At 40.0% G+C, this 22,225-nt stretch overlaps 1 protein-coding gene across 6 annotated transcripts in view; it reads right to left on the bottom strand.

The window, feature by feature from the left end:
• UAP1 (UDP-N-acetylglucosamine pyrophosphorylase 1) overlaps window positions 1-10,343 on the bottom strand; it is a 39,947-nt gene extending 29,604 nt beyond the window's left edge. For 2 of the 6 annotated variants that reach the window (XM_068541167.1, XM_068541168.1), the window contains exons 1-2: window positions 9,661-9,755; window positions 102-438 (exon numbers count right to left, since the gene is read on the bottom strand). In XM_068541167.1, coding sequence (XP_068397268.1) covers window positions 102-438; window positions 9,661-9,663 — 340 coding nt within the window. In that variant the 5' untranslated portion in view covers window positions 9,664-9,755. Of the gene's footprint in view, window positions 1-101; window positions 439-9,660; window positions 9,756-10,007; window positions 10,070-10,157 lie in introns of those variants that run through there. The other 4 variants (XM_068541170.1, XM_068541171.1, XM_068541169.1 and 1 more) reach the window with 4 other exon arrangements.
• Between the last annotated feature and the right edge of the window lie 11,882 nt (window positions 10,344-22,225).

Raw genomic sequence — 22,225 nt, 5'->3', positions numbered from 1 at the left:
TCACCTGGTTTAAGGTCTTAAGGAAGTGAAAATATTGTTACTTTAATGGTTTTAGTATATCTCATAATAAGCCTTAGGGCAAATCTTCCCATGCTCAGTACCTTCACTTTCCCAGGCTTGCAGCTGATCTTGATCCCTGGTAGCACTGCCCAACACCTCTCGAGGGACAGGTTCCATCCGTGCATCCACTTTCTCTGGCTGGGAAGAATGGTTAAATCCTTCAATGGCCTTTTGGAAAAAGAAGTTCAGCTCCTCAAAGTTCATGGCTTGGAGCTCTGCGAAAAGTTCTACCTGTTGGGCTTCTTCCAGCTCATTCCAGAATTGCAATAGGTGTTCTTGCCCAGCTTTGAACAACCTGAGTTTGAGGTCATTAACATTCATAATGCTCTGGTAGCCAAGTTCTGTGATAACTGGGGTGTAATTTCTGTACCTGTAAACCTGAAAGAGAAAGGAAATGAACAGCAGGTCAAAGTCCAACCTCAAAACCTGAGGAGATTTTTCCTACTAAAAATAAGTACATTAAAAAAAAAAAAAAAAAATCTTGGGAGTTCCCTGGTGGTCCAATGGTTAGGACTCAGTGCTTTCACTGCCAGGGCCCGGGTTCAATCCCTGGTCAGGGAAGTAAGATCCTGCAAGCTCCATAGTGTGGCCAAAAAAATTTTTTTAATAAAATTAAAAATAAAAAAAATTTTAAAAACCCTTGATGTTAAAGAAATTCTGCCTTTCCATCATGATCATATTCATAAGAGATCAAACTTGTAAGACAATACTAATAATACTTATATACCAGGCACTGCACCAAGTACTTTACCTACATGGTCTCATGTAATTTTCAACAGCTCTATGACATAAATACTATTATTATCATCACTTTACAGTTGAGGAGAATGAGACACAGAGAGGCAAAGCAACCCGGCTGACTGGTGGAGCTAGGGTGTGAATGCAGACAGTCTGATCCCAGGGCTCTAGTTGCCTCTATACTACTCCTCTGACCACTAAGCTACTACTGAAAGAACACTTGACTGTTTAATATTTCAACCTTCTCCTTTTATCTCTAAGGACAGAAACACAGAATTCAGAATACAACAATATCAAGAAGACAGGAACACTATAATTATAAAAAATACATTTTATTTCAAGAGCAACTTCCACAAAGAAGCAATAAAATATGTCCACTGTCTTTACTAAGAATTGAGCCTTAGGAGATTGGTTCAAGATGGTGGAATAGAAGGATGTGCGCTCACTCCCTCTTGCGAGAGCACCAGAATCACAACTGCTGAACAATCATCGACAGGAGGACACTGGACCTCACCAAAAAAGATGCCTCACATCCAAGGACAGGGGAGAAACCACAGTGAGATGGTAGGAGGGGCGCAATCACAATAAAATCAAATCCCATGGCCGCTGGGTGGGTGACTCACAAACTGGAGAACACTTATACCACAGAAGTCCACCCAATGGAGTGAAGGCTCTGAGCCCCACATCAGGCTTCCCAACCTGCAGGTTGGCAAGAGGAGGAGGAATTCCTAGAGAATCAGACGTTGAAGGCTGGTGGGATTTGATTGCGGAACTTTGACAGGATTGGGGGAAGTGGAGACTCCACTCTTGGAGGGCACATACAAAGTACTGTGCACATTAGGACCTAGGGCAGAGAGCGGTGAGCCCACAGGAGACTGAACTGGACCTACCTGCTAGTGTTGGAGGGTCTACTGCAGAGGTGTGGGAGTGGCTGTGACTCACCACGGGGACAAGGACACTGGGAGCAGAAGTTCTGGGGAGTGCTCCTTGGCGTGAGCCCTCCCAGAGTCCGCCATTAGCCCCACCGAAGAGGTCCACTGGTAGGCTCCAGTGCTGGGTCTTCTCAGGCCAAACAACCAACAGGGAGGGAATCCAGCCCCACCCATCAGCAGACAAGTGGATTAAAGTTTTACTGAGCTCTGCCTACCAGAGCAACACCCAGCTCTACCCACCACCAGTCCCTCCCATCAGGAAGCTTGCACAAGCCTCTTAGATAGCCTCATCCACCACAGGGCAGACAGCAGAAGCAAGAAGAACTACAATTCTGCAGCCTGTGGAAGGAAAACCACATTCACAGACAGATAGACAAAATGAAAAGGCAGAGGACTTTGTACCAGATGAAGAAACAAGATAAGACCCCAGAAAAACAACTAAATGAAGTGGAGATAGGCAACCTTCCAGAAAAAGAATTCAGAATAATGATAGGACCTCAGAAAAAGAATGGAGGCAAAGATCGAGAAGATGCAAGAAATGTTTAACAAAGGCCTAGAAGAATTAAAGAAAAAACACCTAGAAGAATTAAAGAACAAACAAACAGAGATGAAAAATACAATAACTGAAATGAAAAATACACTAAAAGGAATCAATAGCAGTATAACTGAGGAAGAACGGATAAGTGACCTGGAAGACAAAATGGTGGAAATCACTGCTGCGGAACAGAATAAAGAAAAAAGAATGAAAAGAAATGAAGACAGCCTAAGAGACCTCTGGGACAACATTAAACACAACAACATTTGCATGATAGGGGTCCCAGAAAGAGAACAGACAGAGAAAGGACCCAAGAAAATATTTGAAGAAATTATAGTAGAAAACTTGCCTAACATGGGAAAGGAAATAGCCACAAGTCCAGGAAGCACAGAGAATCCCAGGCAGGAAAAACACAAGGAGAAACATGCCGAGACACATATTAATCAAATTGACAAAAATTAAAGACAAAGAAAAATTATTGAAAGCAACAAGGGTAAAATGCCAAATAACATACAAGGGGACTCCCATATGGTTAACAGCTGATTTCTCAGCAGAAACTCTACAAGCCAGAAAGGAGTGGCACGATATATTTAAAGTGATGAAAGGGAAGAACCTACAACCAAGATTACTCTACCGGGAAAGGATCTCATTCAGATTCAATGGAGAAATCAAAAGCTTTACAGACAAGCAAAAGCTAAGAGAATTCAGCACCACCAAACCACCTCTACAACAAATGCTAAAGAAACTTCTCTAAGTGGGAAACACATGAATAGAAAAGGACCTACAAAAACAAACCCACAACAATTAAGAAAATGGTAATGGGAACATACATATTGATAATTACCTTAAACATGAATGGATTAAATGCTCCAACCAAAAGACACAGGCTCGCTGAATGGATACAAAAACAAGACCCATATATATGCTGTCTACAAGAGACCCACTTCACACCTAGGGACACATACAGACTGAAAGTGAGGGGATGGAAAAAGATATTCCATGCAAGTGGAAATCAAAGGAAAGCTGGAGTAGCAATACTCATATCAGATAAAATAGACTTTAAAATAAAGACTGTTACAAGAGACAAGGAAGGACACTACATATGATCAAGGGATCAATCCAAGAAGAAGATATAACGAGTATATATATGCACCCAACATAGGAGCACCTCAGTACATAAGGCAACTGCTAACAGCTATAAAAGAGGAAATCGGGGGCTTCCCTGGTGGTGCAGTGGTTGAGAGTCCACCTGCCAATGCAGGGGACACGGGTTCGAGCCCTGGTCTGGGAAGATCCCACATGCCGCGGAGCAACTGGGCCCATGAGCCACAACTACTGAGCCTGCGCGTCTGGAGCTTGTGCTCCGCAACAAGAGAGGCCGCGACAGTGAGAGGCCCGCGCACCGCGATGAAGAGTGGCCCCTGCTTGCCGCAACTCGAGAAAGCCCTCTCACAGAAACGAAGACCCAACACAGCCAAAAAATAAAAAAAAAAATTAAAAAAAAAAAGAGGAAATTGACAGTAACACAATAATAGTGGGGGACTTTAACACCTCACTTAACACCAATGGACAGATCATCCAAAATGAAAATAAATAAGGAAACAGAAGCTTTAAATGACACAATAGACCAGATAGATTTAATTGATATATATAGGACATTACATCCAAAAACAACAGATTAAACTTTCTTCTCAAGTGCGCACGGAACATTCTCCAGGATAGATCACATCTTGGGTCACAAATCAAGCCTCAGTAAATTTAAGAAAACTGAAATCACATCAAGCATCTTTTCTGAACACAACGCTATGAGATTAGAAATGAATTACAGGGAAAAAAACATAAAAAACACAAAACACATGGAGGCTAAACAATACATTACTAAATAACCAAGAGATCACTGAAGAAATCAAAGAGGAAATCAAAAAATACCTAGAGACAAATGACAATGAAAACACGACGATCCAAAACCTATGGGATTCAGCAAAAGCAGTTCTAAGAGGGAAGTTTATAGCTATACAAGTCTACCTCAAGAAACAAGAAAAATTTCAAGTAAACAATCTAACCTTACACCTAAAGGAACTAGAGAAAGAAGAACAAACAAAACCCAAAGTTAACAGAGGGAAAGGAATCATAAAGATCAGAGAAGAAATAAATGAAATAGAAACAAAGAAAGCAATAGCAAAGATCAATAAAACTAAAAGCTGGTTCTTTGAGAAGATAAACAAAATTGATAAACCATTAGCCAGACTCATCAAGAAAAAGAGGGAGAGGACTCAAATCAATAAAATTAGAAATGAAAAAGGAGAAGTTACAACAGACACTGCAGAAATACAAAGCGTCCTAAGAGACTACTACAAGCAGCTCTATGCCAATAAAATGGACAACCTGGAAGAAATGGACAAATTCTTAGAAAGGTATAACCTTCCAAGACTGAACCAGGAAGAAACAGAAAATATGAACAGACCAATCACAAGTAATGAAATTGAAACTGTGATTAAAAATCTTCCAACAAACAAAAGTCCAGGACCAGATGGCTTCACAGGTGAATTCTTTCAAACATTTAGAGAAGAGCTAACACTCATCCTTCTCAAACTCTTCCAAAAAATTGCAGAGAGTGGAACACTCCCAAACTCATTCTATGAGGCCACCATCACCCTGATACCAAAACCAGACAAAGATACTACAAAACAAGAAAATTACAGACCAATATCACTGATGAATATAGATGCAAAAATCCTCAACAAAATACTAGCAAACAGAATCCAACAACACATTAAAAGGATCATATACCATGATCAAGTGGGATTTATCCCAGGGATGCAAGGATTCTTCAATATAGGCAAATCAATCAATGTGATACACCATATTAACAAACTGAAGAATAAAAACCATATGATCATCTCAATAGATGCAGAAAAAGCTTTTGACAAAATTCAACACCCATTTTATGATAAAAACTCTCCAGAAAATGGGCACAGAGGGAACCTACCTCAACATAATAAAGGCCATATACGACAAACCCACAGCAAACATCATTCTCAATGGTGAAAAACTGAAAGCATTTCCTCTAAGATCAGGAACAAGACAAGGATGTCCACTCTCAACACTATTATTCAACATAGTTTTGCAAGTCCTAGCCACCGCAATCAGAGAAGAAAAAGAAATAAAAGGAATACAAATTGGAAAAGAAGAAGTAAAACTGTCACTGTTTGCAGATGACATGATACTATACATAGAGAATCCTAAAAATGCCACCATAAAACTACTAGAGCTAATCAATGAATTTGGTAAAGTTGCAGGATACAAAATTAATGCACAGAAGTCTCTTGCATTCCTATACAGTAATGATGAAAAATCTGAAAGAGAAATTAAGGAAACACTCCCATTTACCACTGCAACAAAAAGAATAAAATACCTAGGAATAAACCTACCTAGGGAGACAAAAGACCTGCATGCAGAAAACTATAAGATGCTGATGAAAGAAATTAAAGATGATACCACCAGATGGAGAGATATACCATGTTCTTGGACTGGAAGAATCAGTATTGTGAAAATGACTATACTACCCAAAGCAATCTACAGATTCAATGTAATCCCTATCAAATTACCAATGGCATTTTTTATGGAACTAGAACAAATCATCTTAAAATTTGTATGGAGACACAAAAGACCCCGAATAGCCAAAGCAGTCTTGAGGGGAAAAAACGGAGCTGGAGGAATCAGACTCCCTGACTTCAGACTATACTACAAAGCTACAGTAATCAAGACAATATGGTACTGGCACAAAAACAGAAACATAGATCAATGGAACAAGATAGAAAGCCCAGAGATTAACCCACGCACCTATGGTCAACTAATCTATGACAAAGGAGGCAAAGATATACAATGGAGAAAAGACAGTCTCTTCAATAAGTGGTGCTGGGAAAACTGGACAGCTACATGTAAAAGAATGAAATTAGAATACTCCCTAACATCATACACAAAAATAAACTCAAAATGTATTACAGACCTAAATGTAAGACTGGACACTATAAAACTCTTAGAGGAAAACATAGGAAGAACACTCTTTGACATAAATCACAGCAAGATCTTTTTTGATCCACCTCCTAGAGTAATGGAAATAAAAACAAAAATAAACAAATGGGACCTAATGAAACTTCAAAGCTTTTGCACAGCAAAGGAAACCATAAACAAGACGAAAAGACAACCCTCAGAATGGGAGAAAATATTTGCAAACGAATCAATGGACAAAGGATTAATCTCCAAAATATATAAACAGCTCATTCAGCTCAATATTAAAGAAACAAACACCCCAATCCAAAAATGGGCAGAAGACTTAAATAGACATTTCTCCAAAGAAGACATACAGACGGCCAAGAAGCACATGAATAGCTGCTCAACATCACTAATTATTAGAGAAATGCAAATCAAAACTACAATGAGGTATCACCTCACACCAGTTAGAATGGGCATCATCAGAAAATCTACAAACAACAAATGCTGGAGAGGGTGTGGAGAAAAGGGAACCCTCATACACTGTTGGTGGGAATGTAAATTGATACAGCCACTATGGAGAACAGTATGGAGGTTCCTTAAAAAACTAAAAATAGAATTACCATATGATCCAGCAATCCCACTACTGGGCATATACCCAGAGAAAACCATAATTCAAAAAGACACATGCACCCCAATGTTCACTGCAGCACTATTTACAATAGCCAGGTCATGGAAGCAACCTAAATGCCCATTGCCAGACGAATGGATAAAGAAGAATTGGTACATATATACAATGGAGTATTACTCAGCCATAAAAAGGAACGAAATTGGGTCATTTCTAGAGACGTGGATGGATCTAGAGACTGTCATACAGAGTTGAGTAAGTCAGAAAGAGAAAAACCAATATCGTATATTAACGCATATATGTGGAATCCAGAAAAATGTATGAACCAGTTTGCATGGCAGAAATATAGACACAGATGTAGAGAACAAATGTATGGACACCAAGGGGGGAAAGTGGCAGAGGGGTGGGGTGGTGGTGGTGGGATGAATTGGGAGATTGGGACTGACATATATACACTAATATGTATAAAATAGATAACTAAGCAGAACCTGCTGTATAAAAAATAAACTAAATTAAATTAAAAAGAAAAGAATTGAGCCCTAAAAGACAAGCAATACACACATAACAATCAAGTGATAAGGCGATGCTTTTTAAGAGCACTCCATGATAATCCAGCCAAATGTTAATAGTAATAAAAAATAGGAGAATAAGGAAATATTTAATCTACTCAGCTAATACAGATAAATGCAAGAGAAGACAGGCGTTGTCCAGAAAGAGTTCACAAAGGAAGTATGATCTAGCTGTGCCTCAAGGGTTGAACAGATTATATAGACAAGATTAGGAAACAAGCAGAGCCTGGTGGCCGTGATAAGTAAACATGTGTAGGATGGAAGCAGTAAGAAAGTTGAAGTTTTATGTAGAATGATGGGAAATGATGTAGGTTAGGGCTAACCCATGAAGAGCCTTGAAAACTAAGCAAAGGAATTTAGACCAAACACAGTAGGTAACAGGAAGCCAACGCAGATTACTAAACAGGGCTGTTCAACCATGCTTTAGAGAGATGAGAGAAAAAAGCATGGCACAAAACAGACTGTAAGGAGGGACAACTAGAAGCAGGAAAACAAGTTAAAAGACAATTGCAGGTGTGAAAAACCAAAGAGCGACCAGATTTGTTGCAGAGGAAATAAGAGTGAAAGGGATAAATTTGAGACACACTGTAAAGAATCATCACTGCATTATAATTGCTTAGCTTAGATATAAAGGACAGAGGAAAAGTAGGTACCAAAGAAAAAGCAAGTATCTTCTCCTGTAAGAATAGTAAAAGGCAATATACAAGAGCAAAATTCTGGAGTTCAGCTGAATTACTTCATTTCCCTATGCCGTTTCCTCACCTGTAAAGTGGGATTAATAATACTCTCTACCTCATGAGGACTATTAAACATCAAACACCATTTACAAACTCAGGTTAAGAGAACCTACATCTGTGCGTCCCTTGAAGGGGCAATAACAACGAACACTAACATATATATGGCAGCATGATTCTTAATGCTTTATAGATAGCTGTTAATCCTCAAAACAACTCTAAGGTACTGTTACTGGGATTACTTTACAGAGGAAGAAATTGAGCCACAGAGATAACTTGCTCAAGGTCCAAAACCAGTAAGGTGACAGAGCTAGGATTCAAACCCTGACAGCCTGACTCCTAAATTCATGCCCTTAACTATCATGCTATACTGACTCTCAGGAGAAAGACTCTGTTATCTCCACGTGCATGTGTATGGGCATGTGTGTATGTGTGTAAAAGAGAGGGGTGGCAAGAGAAAGAGAAACAGGTGATTTGTACTTTCTTCAGATATACAGACACAGTTGATTTTCTTATACCTGACTCACTTTGCAAAACTGAGTTCATAAGCCAACAGAATGGAGAAAAGAAGAAAATGTACCGGACAAGTAGGAGAGGAACTTTACAGGATGAACCAGATATAACCACCTCCATGCCACAAAAATAGTATTATTTTCTCCATTAATTCTGATAAGAGGTGTGTGCGTGTGTGTAATGGTAAGCAGTAGTGAATAAGAGAATTAGACAAGGATTTTTACTTTGACAACCAAAGTCTGAAAAAGTTGAAGATCTAGAAATTATGACAGAACTTGCTACATGCCCATAGCAATGCATCTGCATTAAAACAATGACATATTTGGCAGTAGCCCACCATTATCACATATAACTTTATCAGAATTTAAATTCCAGTTTAAAAGATATCTAGTATTTCCCCCTCCTTTTCTGGTCTCCTTCCTACCTCTATCTCTGCGGCTATATTATGTCCCCCAAATTGATAAGTAATCTCTTAGAGCGTTTGAAAAATAGTCATGGGGAGGAGCCATAACCATTGAATGCTTTAAATGCTTCACAGCATAGCCTATTAAGTCTTTTTTATTTTTTAGCCCAAGCTAAGTGAGCCAACTCAATAACAGTGAAGGAACAGAAACTGCCTTCGGTCCACACCTAGTTAATTTCACCAGGAAGCCCTTAAACTAAAGGCACTACATAATAACATACGCACATTATCATAATCACTATTCCCTAATTTCAGATTTCATAAGCCATGTACAAATAAATATAGCATAGGGTCAGGCCAAACTTCATAAAATCTTCGGGAAGCCATACAGCACATGTGTGCTCTGAACCCTCCAATCCCATGTTTCTGCTTGGCCAAGCCAGGGGAAAGCCAGAAATTTTAACCCTCTTCCATCACCAGTACTAAAACAAAACGAAAGTGGCAAGTAGGTTTTGTCCCACTCTCATGGCCCCCACAAGTACCTCCAATCCTTACCATCAACGCTTTCAGAGTCTTTTCCTCATATACTCAGGACACCCCAACTCACTCCCACCGCACAGTTCCAACGACTTGTCCCCACTGTAGGCCCCCCAAGCTTGGCATAACTGTCCACAAGGCCCTAGCCTGAGAACCTCAAGGCCCCCATCCCAGGTCCAGGCGAGGCTCCACTCCCAACCGCTTGACAAACCCCTGATTCCAGACACTGCCCATGTGGGGCGCCCTCATGCCAGCACTCCCAGCGGGGTCGCCGAGGCTGAGAAGCGCTGCGGGCCACACGGGAGCAGTGTGGGTAGGCAGCGCGCTCCTCGGCGTGTGCCAGGTTGCTGGCTCTTTGCACGTACGTGCGCCGCGTGTCCACGTCGCGAGCGTGGCCGTGGAAGCGTGTGCGTGGCGTCACCAGGCCCCCACCCGCCCCGGGTCCCGAGTCCCGCGTCCCGCCGTCTCCTCCAGGGTGGCAAGAGTAGACAGCGACTGAGCTGGGAGCCCCTCACCTCTCTCGGCGCGACCACAGCTCCGCCCAGCTCCGGCTCCTTCGGCGCGGCCACTCATCGGCGTCCAGAGCCCGCTCCAAATATATACCCTCATCCAGGAGGCCGGGGCGGCGGGGCGGGCCGGGAGCTGGGGCCAGGGGGAGCGCCGGCCCCGGCCACCCCGCCCCTCCGTCGCCGCGACGAGTGGCTGCCCGCGCGGGGAGGAGTCGCAACCACCCGCCCAGACACGTCAGCGCCCAGAGCGCAAGCGACGAGGCGGGCGCGGAGAGGACCGCCGCGAAGGAGCGGGGCGGGGAGGGGCAGGGCCTCTCGCGTCACTCATTCTCCAGTCCAATGGGGATGGCGCGAGGGTCCTGTCAGTAGGTGGCCCCGCCCCCCAGCGTCCTCGCGGCTGGGAGGGGTGTCCTTTGCGTTCGCTGGGTGGGGCGAGTTCCGAGCCCAGCGGAGGTACCACGGCTAGGCCCTAAGATCCCTGACGTCACTGTGTTGTTCCTCGAGGTGCCCTCCTGCGGCTCCTAGTCTTCCCTGTGGCCCCAAGGCTCGGGGCGCCCCCCCTTTTCCCAAAACGGACCGCGGAGCTGGACTGGGAGCTGTGTCATCCGGGTGGCGTATGTCCGACCACCCAGACGGAGGGTTGCGAAAGCTCGGCAGCCGAAGTCTCAGCGCAGAACCCCAGGGGCGGGCCTGGCGCGCCCTCTGATCTTGCGCTACTATTTCGTCTCAAGTTGGCCAGGTAGTCAGGGCCCTGACTTTCTGTTTTATGGTGTTTGGGGTCGCAAGCACGTGAAGCCAGACCCATTTACCTTTGCACAAATGGGCACCAAAAAAAAAAAAAAAAAAAAAAAACCAAGAGAGGAAATGCAAGCAAATGTATTAGGTAACCTGAGAAAATGAAAAGCGCGCGCCATAGAGACTGAGCCCGATGCCAGCTTTGTGTGACTGTGGTCTTAACCTCCCTGGGCCTCAGTATATGACACGAAAAGGGTCGTTGGACTGGTTGACCTCCAAGGCCGTTGCTGTGCGACTGTTTATAATTGCCTGTATACCATATAACCTTGTGCGGATGTGCACATGCGATTATATGCTCGGCACTGTGCCTTTAAAAGCTGTGTTTACGCGTGGCACTTGGCACAGTTTCTGCAAGAAGTCCAGAATGTTGAAATACCAAAACATCTAGATTTAACAAAATACCTGACAAAGAAATTCAGGCATCTCGGTGCCTTTCTTCTACCTTCTTGAGTGCAAAAGCCTTTTAATTTTCTTTATCAATTTCAAAATCATCCACTGCATTAAGTAACAGAAAAATTTACCCTGGATGAGTAATGCTGGTAGTTATACATTCAGGAGGCTGAACACTACCTTTCATGATCACAGAATGTCATCCATTTGTTTGAAAGATTTATAGTTGTAGTGGTTATGAACATGAGATCTGCAGAATTACAGCTTCTTTATTGCTTGGAATCTTTGGCAACTTAACTTTTCTACATCAGTTTTCTCATCTATAAAATACAGACAATAATAAATATGCCCCTTAGGGGTGCTGTGAGGATTAAACCAGTCAATACAAGAACAGAAGGTAGAACAGAGTAAATAATAAATTGTAATTGTTTTTATGTGAGTGCTTATGCTATGTCAGGCACTGTTCTAGGTCCTGGGTACCTTGATATACTTACCATCATCTGGAAAATCTTTTGTTGTTTGGATCCCTGATACTATAAAGAACATTTCTCTCAAACCTTTCATGATCACTAAAAACAAAATTACTCCCATTAATGTTGCTGAGGTCCCACTTGAAGAGACCTAGAAGCCTCCCCACAATAATACAGCTTTGTGACCTTTAAAGAAGGGAAGAGAATGTAAGACAATTGCTTTCTAAAAATATACTGAATGTCACTCATCTACATTTCTACTCCTTGAGGAAGAAATATATGAGAATTTAGAAAAATTTGACCTAGGAGAACAGATTCAAAATCACAGTTCAACCCTGATTTCTTCCTTTATAAAATGAGGGTAATACCTAACTCACATGGGTGTAGTAAAAATTAAAAGATAAAGACTCTGTAATAGTGTCTGGAGTATTACAGGCATTCTATAAATCTTAGATGAATGAATGAATAAAGAGAAAAATCACTATTAAAGAGTTCATTAAAGAAAAAAGGAAGAACTGAGCCCAACACAAGTGTTTTCAACGAACTATTATAAAATCAAATTTTTACTTTTACCCTTTGTGCTAAAAATTTTTTTTCTAGTTTCTAGGCATAAAAAGGGCCATAATCTCATCTTACCAGATAAATATCCAGAAACGTCTTACCTAAAGAGTTATTTCTGTCTTTTAAAATATTTTTTATATACATAGTCTTTTAAAAACTAACAGCAGTGACTTCCCTGGCAGTGCAGTGGTTAAGACTTCGCGCTTCCACTGCAGGGGGTGTGGGTTCGATCCCTGGTTGGGGAACTATACGACCCCGCATGCCACGTGGGGCGGCAAAAAATAAATTAAATTAAAAAATAAAAAATAATGGCAGAGAAAGGAAGGAATGTCACTATCCATGATTATTTAACATTACACTGAAGATCTCTTCTAATGCAATTAAGAGGAATTGTAAGAAACTTAAGAATTAGAAAAGAATAAGCAGAACTACCTTGAATTTCAAATGACATGAGAGTACCTGGAAAACTCTAGAAAATCAATAAGATTAACTCAAACTATGAGAATCAATGATAAGACTGAATCATAAAAGATTTCAGTAAGTCTATAAAATGAACAGATGGAAGTCAATCGTTTTCATATACACAAACAACTAGTTAGAAGACATGAAATAGAGGAAAATCCCATTTACAATAACAAAGGAAATTAAATGTAACACAAAATGTGCAAAACCTGTATAAAGAAAGCTGTAAAACATTCCTACACAAAAGCCACAAATATACTTGATAAAAGGAAAAACAGCCCTTGTTAATGTATAAATTACACTCCATGTTAGATTATAAATGTATAAAATAGACAAGCTGATACCAAAGTGCTCATGGAAAAAGAAACGTGAAAGGATAACTAGGAAAACACTGAAGAAAAAAAAAAAAACTACAATAAGAAGCCTACCTACCAGATAATAAAATATTCTATGAAACCTCTGTAATTAAAACAATGTGGTAGATTGTGAATAGATGTGAACAATGTGAACAATTGTGAATAGATAGTCAAATGGAATAGACTAGACAGTCCAAAATAGGCCCAAGTACTATATCATAAAGGTGGCATCTCAAACCACTGGACTTTTGAGTAAATGGGACAACTAGGTAGCCACTTGGAAAAAGATGAAACTAGATCCATACTTCACACCATTCATAAGAATAAACTCCAAACACATCAGAGATCTAAGAGTAAAGTATGAAATCATACAGGTAGTAGAAGAAAACATGGAATACTACATAGCTACATGGAATACTACAAAAAACAAAAAGAGAGAGAGACCGATAGGAACTGAAAAGGGGTGACTTTCAGGACATCGGTATGTGGGGAAAAAAGCAAAGTGCAAACAAGTATACATAATGAAAGAAGGGGAAATAAGAAAATGTACACACATCTGCTTATTTTTGGAAAGAAAACAAAGCAGGAAAGACAAACCAGAAACCAATAAGATTAGTTACCTGCAGGGGCTGGGTAGGAATCAAGTGGAGGAATGGGGAGGTAAGTCGCACTTTTCTAAATACAACTTTCTGTATAGTTTTGACTTTTGGAGCCCTGTTAATGCTTTACATATTCAGAAAATGAAATAAAAATAACAAAGAGGGAGGTTGAACCCTGAAACAGAAACCAAACAAACAAATCAACCTAATGGTATCTTAAATAACATAACTTTTTAAGAAGGTTCCTTGGGGGAATTAACCCAAGTAACTTTTGAAGACGGTATTTTTTCACAGCTTTATTGAGGTTGACTTAAAATAAACTACAGATATTTAAAATGGACAATTTGGTGATTTTTGACATATGAATATACCTGTGGGCACAGTATTTTAACTTTCTACCCTCAATCTAAAGACAAAATGAATTGTAAACAAGTGTTAAACTCTAGTTAGTAGGTTGGCTTTTCACAGTGGTGTGGGTTAGCAATTCTGAAACTATTTTGTTTGTATCGTGGAGGTGAGCAAATGACTAAATATATTGAAGATAATGAGAGAGAAGTTACTTCTGGAGAAGAACGTTACACATATGGAAAGGCAGAGAGGCTAGAATTACTGCTTTAGTGCAGATTGGAATTGAAGTTAGCATGAACTCATGATTATTAATCCCAGTACAGAAATTGGCATACATATGTGTGTATATGTGACCGAAATGCATATTTGGGGGAAAATGCTAGCAATTAGTGAATTTGGGTAACGGGTATATGGAACTTCTTTATACTGCTCGACAATTTCTCTGTAAGGTTGAAATTATATAAAAATTTTAAAGTTCAAAAAATTAGAATACAACTAATGGTGGAGTTCTTCACTATCAGTCCAAACAAAAAAAGAAAATCTTTAACCCACGGAGCACACAGCTCTGGAGGAAAGGACCGAGGGTGTGAGAGTCAACAGAATCATTTGCCTGTCCCCTGTCACATGCCCTCAATCACCGGGTCGGAAAGCCTCATCACCTGGGAAGCTGTAAATGCCACACAGTGCTGTTTTGGGTGACAGCTGTGCTCCCTTAGGACAGTAATAATGCTAGGAGAGTGTTTTTCTCTAATTCTCAACCTTCCAGTTGAAAACAGTGAGGCTTAGATGAGGAGTATGGAAACGTGTTGTGCAGAGTGGGGAATGGCCTGGAATCCCTGGATGTTTATATGGATGTCCCTGAGCTTGAACTATTCTCTTAAGAACAAACTGGCACATTTTTCAGTATTCAATCAAGAACAAATAGATGTTTTCTCAAAATATGTTTACTGGGTTGTTCTGTGCCAGTCCTCGTGATAGATACCATGGGGAATCAAAAGCTAGGGTCTGGGTCCCCAGGGAATATATAAACATGGGGGAGATGTTCCTTTTTCAAGCCAAGGGGCCATAAGTGCCACAGTGAATGCACAAATGAAGGATTTCAGAGCTCAGAGGAGGGAGAGAATAAAATAAAGAAATTTCTTAAAAGGATAGGCCAATAGGGTTTGAGAGAGAACCAGGAGATGAGAAGCCTCACTCTTTAAGAACGCCACCCCTTGATCCTCAGCCTTAATAATGAGGCTTCTATGAGCCAGTTATTTGTTTTCACACTGGCAACACCTGATGCCTCCTTAGCAAAAGAAACCAAGGAATTTGTACTCAGAGAACTTAGCAAGAGATCTAGTAGGGTTGGTACTAAATAAACTGTGAAATCAGAAGCATCGAAAAGGGAATATTTACCAAAGGGTATGTATTTTGGGTAGTATGTATGATCCCAGCTAGGCTTTAAAAAAAAAAAAAGATAATACTTTCATCAGTTAGATAGATAGGTAAGATAGATTAGATAGATAATAGGTAGATAGAGGCTGTGAGATTAGGAAAAATCACCCTAATTCACTGAACTTCCGTTTCCTTATCTACAAAATAGAGATAACAGTACATGCAATATATCTTACAAAGTCGGAAAGAGAATTAAAAGAGAAAGGACCTAGCACACAGCAATTATTCAATAAGTGTTAGGTGAATAAATAAGAGAAGGAAAGAAAAATAAAGAAAATAAGGGAAATGGAGTGGTCCTCTATTAAAAATACAGAATCATGTTGGGATTCCAAGAAAGGTGTTTTAAATGGGCTATTATCAGACACGTTCAAAAATTCAGAAGTGTATACCAAAGAAGATCTTATGTTTTGTCTTTTAGGGACAATGGGATTCCGGTGACTTTGGGGTGTTTTCTAAATTTACTAAAGTGAAGATTATTTTACAGTTAAGAGAATATATATTTTTTAATTTCAGAAAAGCAGGTATGTTACTTAACAAGTAAAGAGGCTACTTGCTTGCTTGTTTTTCCCTGCAGTTGTATCGGATATGTGCCAGTCTGTCCACACTTCCTTTTCTAGTACAACCAGTGAGGATCCACCCAGACTTTTCAAACAGTGGGCTGGTATTAGTGAGCGTACACCAGGAGTCCTCCCTTCACTGTCCTGAATGTGATGGCCTCAGCTAGGCCCCTGAACATCTAAAGGACCCAGGTGATTTCCCAGCAGTTCATCAGATCACCAGGAGCGTCTGGCTTAGCTCAAGGCTCGGTTCGAAGCCAAGCATGAGTGTTTCATGAGATCACTATTTCCAAGAGACAAACAGATGAGTGGTGGAGGAATTAGGGCTTTGACTTTCCTGTTGATATTAGAACTTGAGTCATCCTAACTTAATAGCTCATCACTCCTCCCACTCTCTAAATTTTCTGTAGCTCAGGCTGTGTTTTGAAATATTGTGAAATAACGAATACACCCTGTTATATATATATATATATATATATATATATATAAAATTTACTCAAAGTACAGCCCCTCTAAACTGACTATAATCTAGGAAGTAAATAAATAACAGGAAGAAATGAACCAGGGAGAGAGTAGATGAGTGCTGTGTGTAATAATTACAGAGATACACAGCCTCAGGACTCCAAATTGAGTAGGCTGTTATGGTGTGGGAGAGTGGACTTTAAATTCCATTCCAGTGCTGTTAGCCAGAGATTGTCTGGTCCATCTCCCTTAATTAATAGAAAAGGAAACAAAACCCCCCTAAAGTTAAGTGATTTACCAAAGGATAGAATAGATAATTAAGAAGCAGAACCAAGATTAGAAGCCTATCACTGTATAACAGGGTTTTTCTGGATTTAATGAGTGGAAAAATAATCCAGTCATTAAAAACCTCAACCACCATAATAAATGTTTTGAGTATATTTTCTTCTCTTCAAGCTAAAAGGCTCTCTACCATTCTGAGTCCTGGGTCAAATATTTAATGCACCCTCTTGGGAGGCCACTTAGCTTGATATTTCTAAAGCACAGGGGGGCTGTCCCCATGGGAAAGTCCTTAGAAACTTAGCCTAGAATGGCATCTGGCCAGCACTGAAACCAGAGCTGCAACATATTTTGTTCTAAACCTGTCTCACCACCTATCTGGTCATTGTTCTCTTATGCCTCTCAACTCAATATGAATGACAAACCAAGGTATAGCATAAGTTGTTATTGTTGGAGATATCTCCTAGTCACCTATTCCTTCCTTATGAATCTACTACAGCTGAAATTTACTTTATATTTTCCAGGTAATATCTTTAAATAAGGAAAAGATAAAAATGGCATGTCACCTCCGAGAAATCTCAGGCACAGCAAGGAGGTCCACACATTTTTTTTGTTCCAGGCTCCACCTCTCCACTTGGCCTGTGTTGCTTAATATTAACAGAAAAAAAGACCTAAAATCACAATAAAAGTCTCTGATAGTGCCAACTGGCTTAGCATCAAAATTGAACTACAAAATGCAGTTTCAAAACTTACTTGGTTCTCAGAGCTGCTGGGTAATTATTTCCTGTACCTCTCAACAGCACTCATTTATTCATTCACTTTGTTTTTGGCCGCTTAGCGTAATAGGTAAGAATATGGACTCTGAAGCCAGAGAGCACGAGTTTAAGTGCTGACTATGCAATTACTTAGCCGAATGACCTTGCATTAATTGATGTCTCTGTCCCTCATCCCCACATCTGTAAAACGGGGATAATGATAGGACCTACCTACTAGGGTTGCTGTGGGGATTAATATTTTTAAAGTGCTTAGAGCAGTTTCTGACTCAGAATAAGAGCTTGGTAAGCTTTTGTTTAAAAAATAATATTTACTAAGTTTGGCTTACTGGGTATCAGGTATTGGGACTAGAATGGTGCAGCAGACAGACTCTAAAGTAACTCCCATGATCCCTGTCTCCTGGATTGTGTAATCCCCTCCCCTTGAAGGTGGGCAGGACCCATGACTCGCTTCCAATAGAATATGGAAAAGGTGATGAGATAATCATTCCCATGAATACATTATGCTATATGACAAAAGTGATGGGATGTCACGCCAATTATTAGGTTATATTATTTAAGACTTTTTGCTAGCAGACTCACTTTTTTTTTTTAATTAATTAATTAATTAATTTATTTATTTATGGCTGTGCTGGGTCTTCGTTTCTGTGCGAGGGCTTTCTCTAGTTGCGGCAAGTGGGGGCCACTCTTCATTGCGGTGCGCGGGCCCCTCACTATCGCGGCCTCTCTTGTTGCGGAGCACAGGCTCCAGACGCGCAGGCTCAGCAACTGTGGCTCACGGGCCTAGTCGCTCCGCGGCATGTGGGATCTTCCCAGACCAGGGCTCGAACCCGTGTCCCCTGCATTGGCAGGCAGATTCTCAACCACTGCGCCACCAGGGAAGCCCTAGCAGACTCACTTTGACTATTTTTACTGGCCTTGAAGAAACAAACTGCTATGTTGAGAACTGCCTATGGAGACAGCCACATGGCAGGGAACTTCACACATGTTCTAGGAGCTGAGAGTGGCCTCCAGCCGGTAAAAATACAAATAAACGAAAAACCCTGAAGTTTGCAGTCCTACAGCCATGAGGAAATAAATTCTGCCAACAACCTGCCAGCTTGGAAGTGGATTCTACTCCAATCGAGCCTCCAGAAGAGAATGCAGCCCAGCTGACACCTTGATTGCAGTGCAGTGAGACCTTGAAGCAGAAAACTAAGCCTTGCCCAACACCTTGATTACAGCCTTTTGAGAGACCCTGAACCAGATGCCCCAGGTAGCTGAACAGGTTGGAGAAAAACACACAACCATTCGGACTGGAGTCACTTTAAATTCATAACCACAATACTATGCAAATACCATATACTATATTTCTATAGTCCACTCATTTTGCAATTCTCCTAGATAACTGTTTCACATCTTTTATTTCTCTCAAAGAGAAACGTTTGTAATAACCTTCTCCCCCATGCTCATTCTCAGCAGATAACCTTGCTTCTCCTTTCATTGAGAAAATAGGAACAATCAGAAAAGAGCTTCCTCAAGCTCCCACCACCACATCCACCCATCTACTGTATCTGTACCTGTATTTTTATCTTGTCTCCAAGTGCTTAGAATAAACTATCATGGTCCAATCCCTCTACCCATGAGCTAGGTCCCATCCCCTTATGCCTCCTTAAGGATATCATGATTCCTAATAGGTATCTCAAAATTGGCATTCTTTAACTAAGCTCCTGATGTACTCCTATTATCCTCTCCACTCTGCCCCACATACAAACCTACTTCTCTCAGTCTCTATCTCTATGGTAACTACATGCCCCTGGTTTCTCAGGCCAAAAAACTTAGAGTCATCCTTGGCACCTTCTCTCGTCCCAGATCTAATCTACAGTAAATCCCATGCACTCTATCTTCAAAATGTATCCAGAATCCTACCCGTTTTCACCATCACTTTCTTCCATCCATGTCCAATCCAGCATCATCTCTTACTTGAATTGTACAGAGCAATAACCCCGCAACAGATCTCCTTGCTTCCACCCTTGCCCCTCTGCCAGCCATTCTCAATATAGCAGCCAGAATGATCTCTCGAATTGCATCACTCTTCTGCACGAAACCCTCTAACGGCTTTTTATCTCACTGGGAGTAAAAGGCAAAATCATCAAAAGACCTGCAAGGTCCTACAAGATCTACCCCCCCACCCCACCCCCACATACAGTCCTTCTCTAACTCCCCCCTTTTATGTTCTCCATATCCTGCCCTGGTTCACCAGACTCCAGCCACACTGGAGCTTAGAATTTGTCCTGAGAGCGGTGGGAAGCCCCTGACAAGTTTTACAAGCCATCTTTCTTTCTTCTCTGCCTATAACATAGGACAAAAGATAGACAGCTAATATCACAGACCTGCACTACTACGAAATTGTTGCGATGGGCCTTGCTGCCCCCAGCAAGGGCACAAAGGATCCCTTTGCATAGTTGGTGGGGCTTGAGATACATTTCTTATTTTCCTTTTTGTGCCAAAAGAAAGATTAAAAGCAGAAAATTTAAAGACTGAAACTCTTAATGTTTTTAAAAGTTTTTTCTTAATTTTTTGTATTATACAAGTATTGTAAATATTAAAATTTGGAATGTACAAAAGAGGTAAGGAAGGAAGGAGGGAGAAAGGGAGGGAAGGAGAGGGAGGAAAGGGAGAGGGAGAGAAAAAGAGAAAGGAAGAAAAGTAAGAAAGGAAGGAAGGAGGAGGGAGGGAAGGAAGGAAGGAAAGAAGGAAGGAAGGGAAAGAAAGAAAAAAGATGAAAGAAAGAGAGAAAGAGAAAGGGAGAAAGAAAGAAAGAAAGAAAGAAAGAAAGAAAGAAAGAAAGAAAGAAAGAAAGAAAGAAAGAAAGAGAAAGAAAGAAAGAAAGAAAGAAAGAAAGAATGGAAGAAAGGGAAAGAAAGAAAGGAAGAAAGAAAGGGAAAGAAAGAAAGGAAGAAAGAAGGAAGGAAGGGAGAAAAGGGAAAGAAAATCATCTCAAGAGCCTGCCACATAAAACAGTTCCTATTAACAATCATGTTAAAGTACTTTTTAAACCACCACCACCCCTCCCCTCCCCAGGGAAGTGGGAGGAACAGTGGCTTCTCCTCTGAAGGCCTGACTTCATTTAGGATGCCACACCCTGCCCTAGCTGAGTTCACTTCTCACCCACAAGTTTTAGAAAAGACTTCCTGGGGTTTGCTTATGAGTCCATGACTTTTCTGGCATTTCACTCAAGTAACTTCTGACTAGGTTTTGTCTTGGCCATAAGGCTGTTTTTAAAAGAGAGTCTGGATTTTTCTCTTGATAGAAAAAGGGTAAATTTAGTTGCACTATATTTTCAGCAGTTTTAATGAATGACTGATAAAATATAAGCAGGCTACCCAAGAATAGAATAAATCTTTTCAAATTGAAATGACCATACAAACTCTCTTCTTCTCACTAGAATCCCTCATTAAATTACATCAGGATAGAATTCTACTGATCTCTGTGTTTTTTAAAAATTGATTTCTCCTTTTATTTATCTGTTACTGAATATACTATCCTATTAGTGTTAGGTTTTATTAGGTTCTATTGTAACTATTTTAAAAAGTTGTAATATTTTGTTTGGACATCATCATTTTTGCTTAAATAACTCTTTAAATATTGCTATTTATCATTAGCCATAAAAGATGAAGCTTTAGGTCACAATTTAGTACACAGAAATAGTAATTGATAAAAAGTAATTTAGAAATTTTAAAATACAAATGAAACTGTACAAATGGCAGTTGGAATCAATGAGTCATTGATTACAGCATCTGATTATAGCCAGTTTGGATTATTTTTAGAATGAGGAAAGTACACATTTAATTAACAAACAATATGAAATCTTTCCAACTATGTGCTTAAAAATTTTCTGACCACAAAAATTTAAGAACATTTTCTAATAATTATTTTGGTCATTTTTTCATCACCCATTCTCTTCACAATTGATCCAATAAAAGTATCTATGAACAATGCCCTAAATATAATAGTTACAAGATTGGCAGGTTTCCAGAATTTCATTATTAAATATATTCACTTGACATTTGTTATGCACAACAAAGTATATTTGGCTAAATTTAGTATAAAATTAATGGATGCAAATCCTTTAGTTATTTATAACTATAGGTAAATTTCCATTATTTCTTAGGTGCATATTGTGAAATAGTAGGCCTAAAACACAACTTTTTTAAAATGTGAAAGTGCCCCTTAAGTGATTCTATGCTGTCATAACTTCTCTCAGAAATCAACAGATTCAACAAAAGAAATAAATATCAATCAAGTGAATCATGGCTTAGAAAGCAAGGATGTTTCTAAATCATTGAGCTCTTCTCAAAAACAACTAAGATGTACAGAACAATTTTTTATTGAAATTTACATGCATTTTTTTTCTTATAGTCTCATTTCATCTTCATAATAATCCACTAGTCTAAGTTCAATATCCTCTTCATCTTATACATCAATAACCTTAGGCTTAGAAATGTTAAGTGACTTTTTTTTTTAATATCTTTATTGGAGTATAATTGCTTTACAATTTTGTGTTAGTTTCTGCTGTATAACAAAGTGAATCAGCTATATGTAT

Source organism: Eschrichtius robustus, chromosome 3 (assembly GCF_028021215.1).
Source record: "Eschrichtius robustus isolate mEscRob2 chromosome 3, mEscRob2.pri, whole genome shotgun sequence".
NCBI classification, from domain to species: Eukaryota; Metazoa; Chordata; class Mammalia; order Artiodactyla; family Eschrichtiidae; genus Eschrichtius; species Eschrichtius robustus.
Note: the sequence above shows the minus strand (reverse complement) of the source record. Positions and strands in the feature narration are given on the sequence as shown.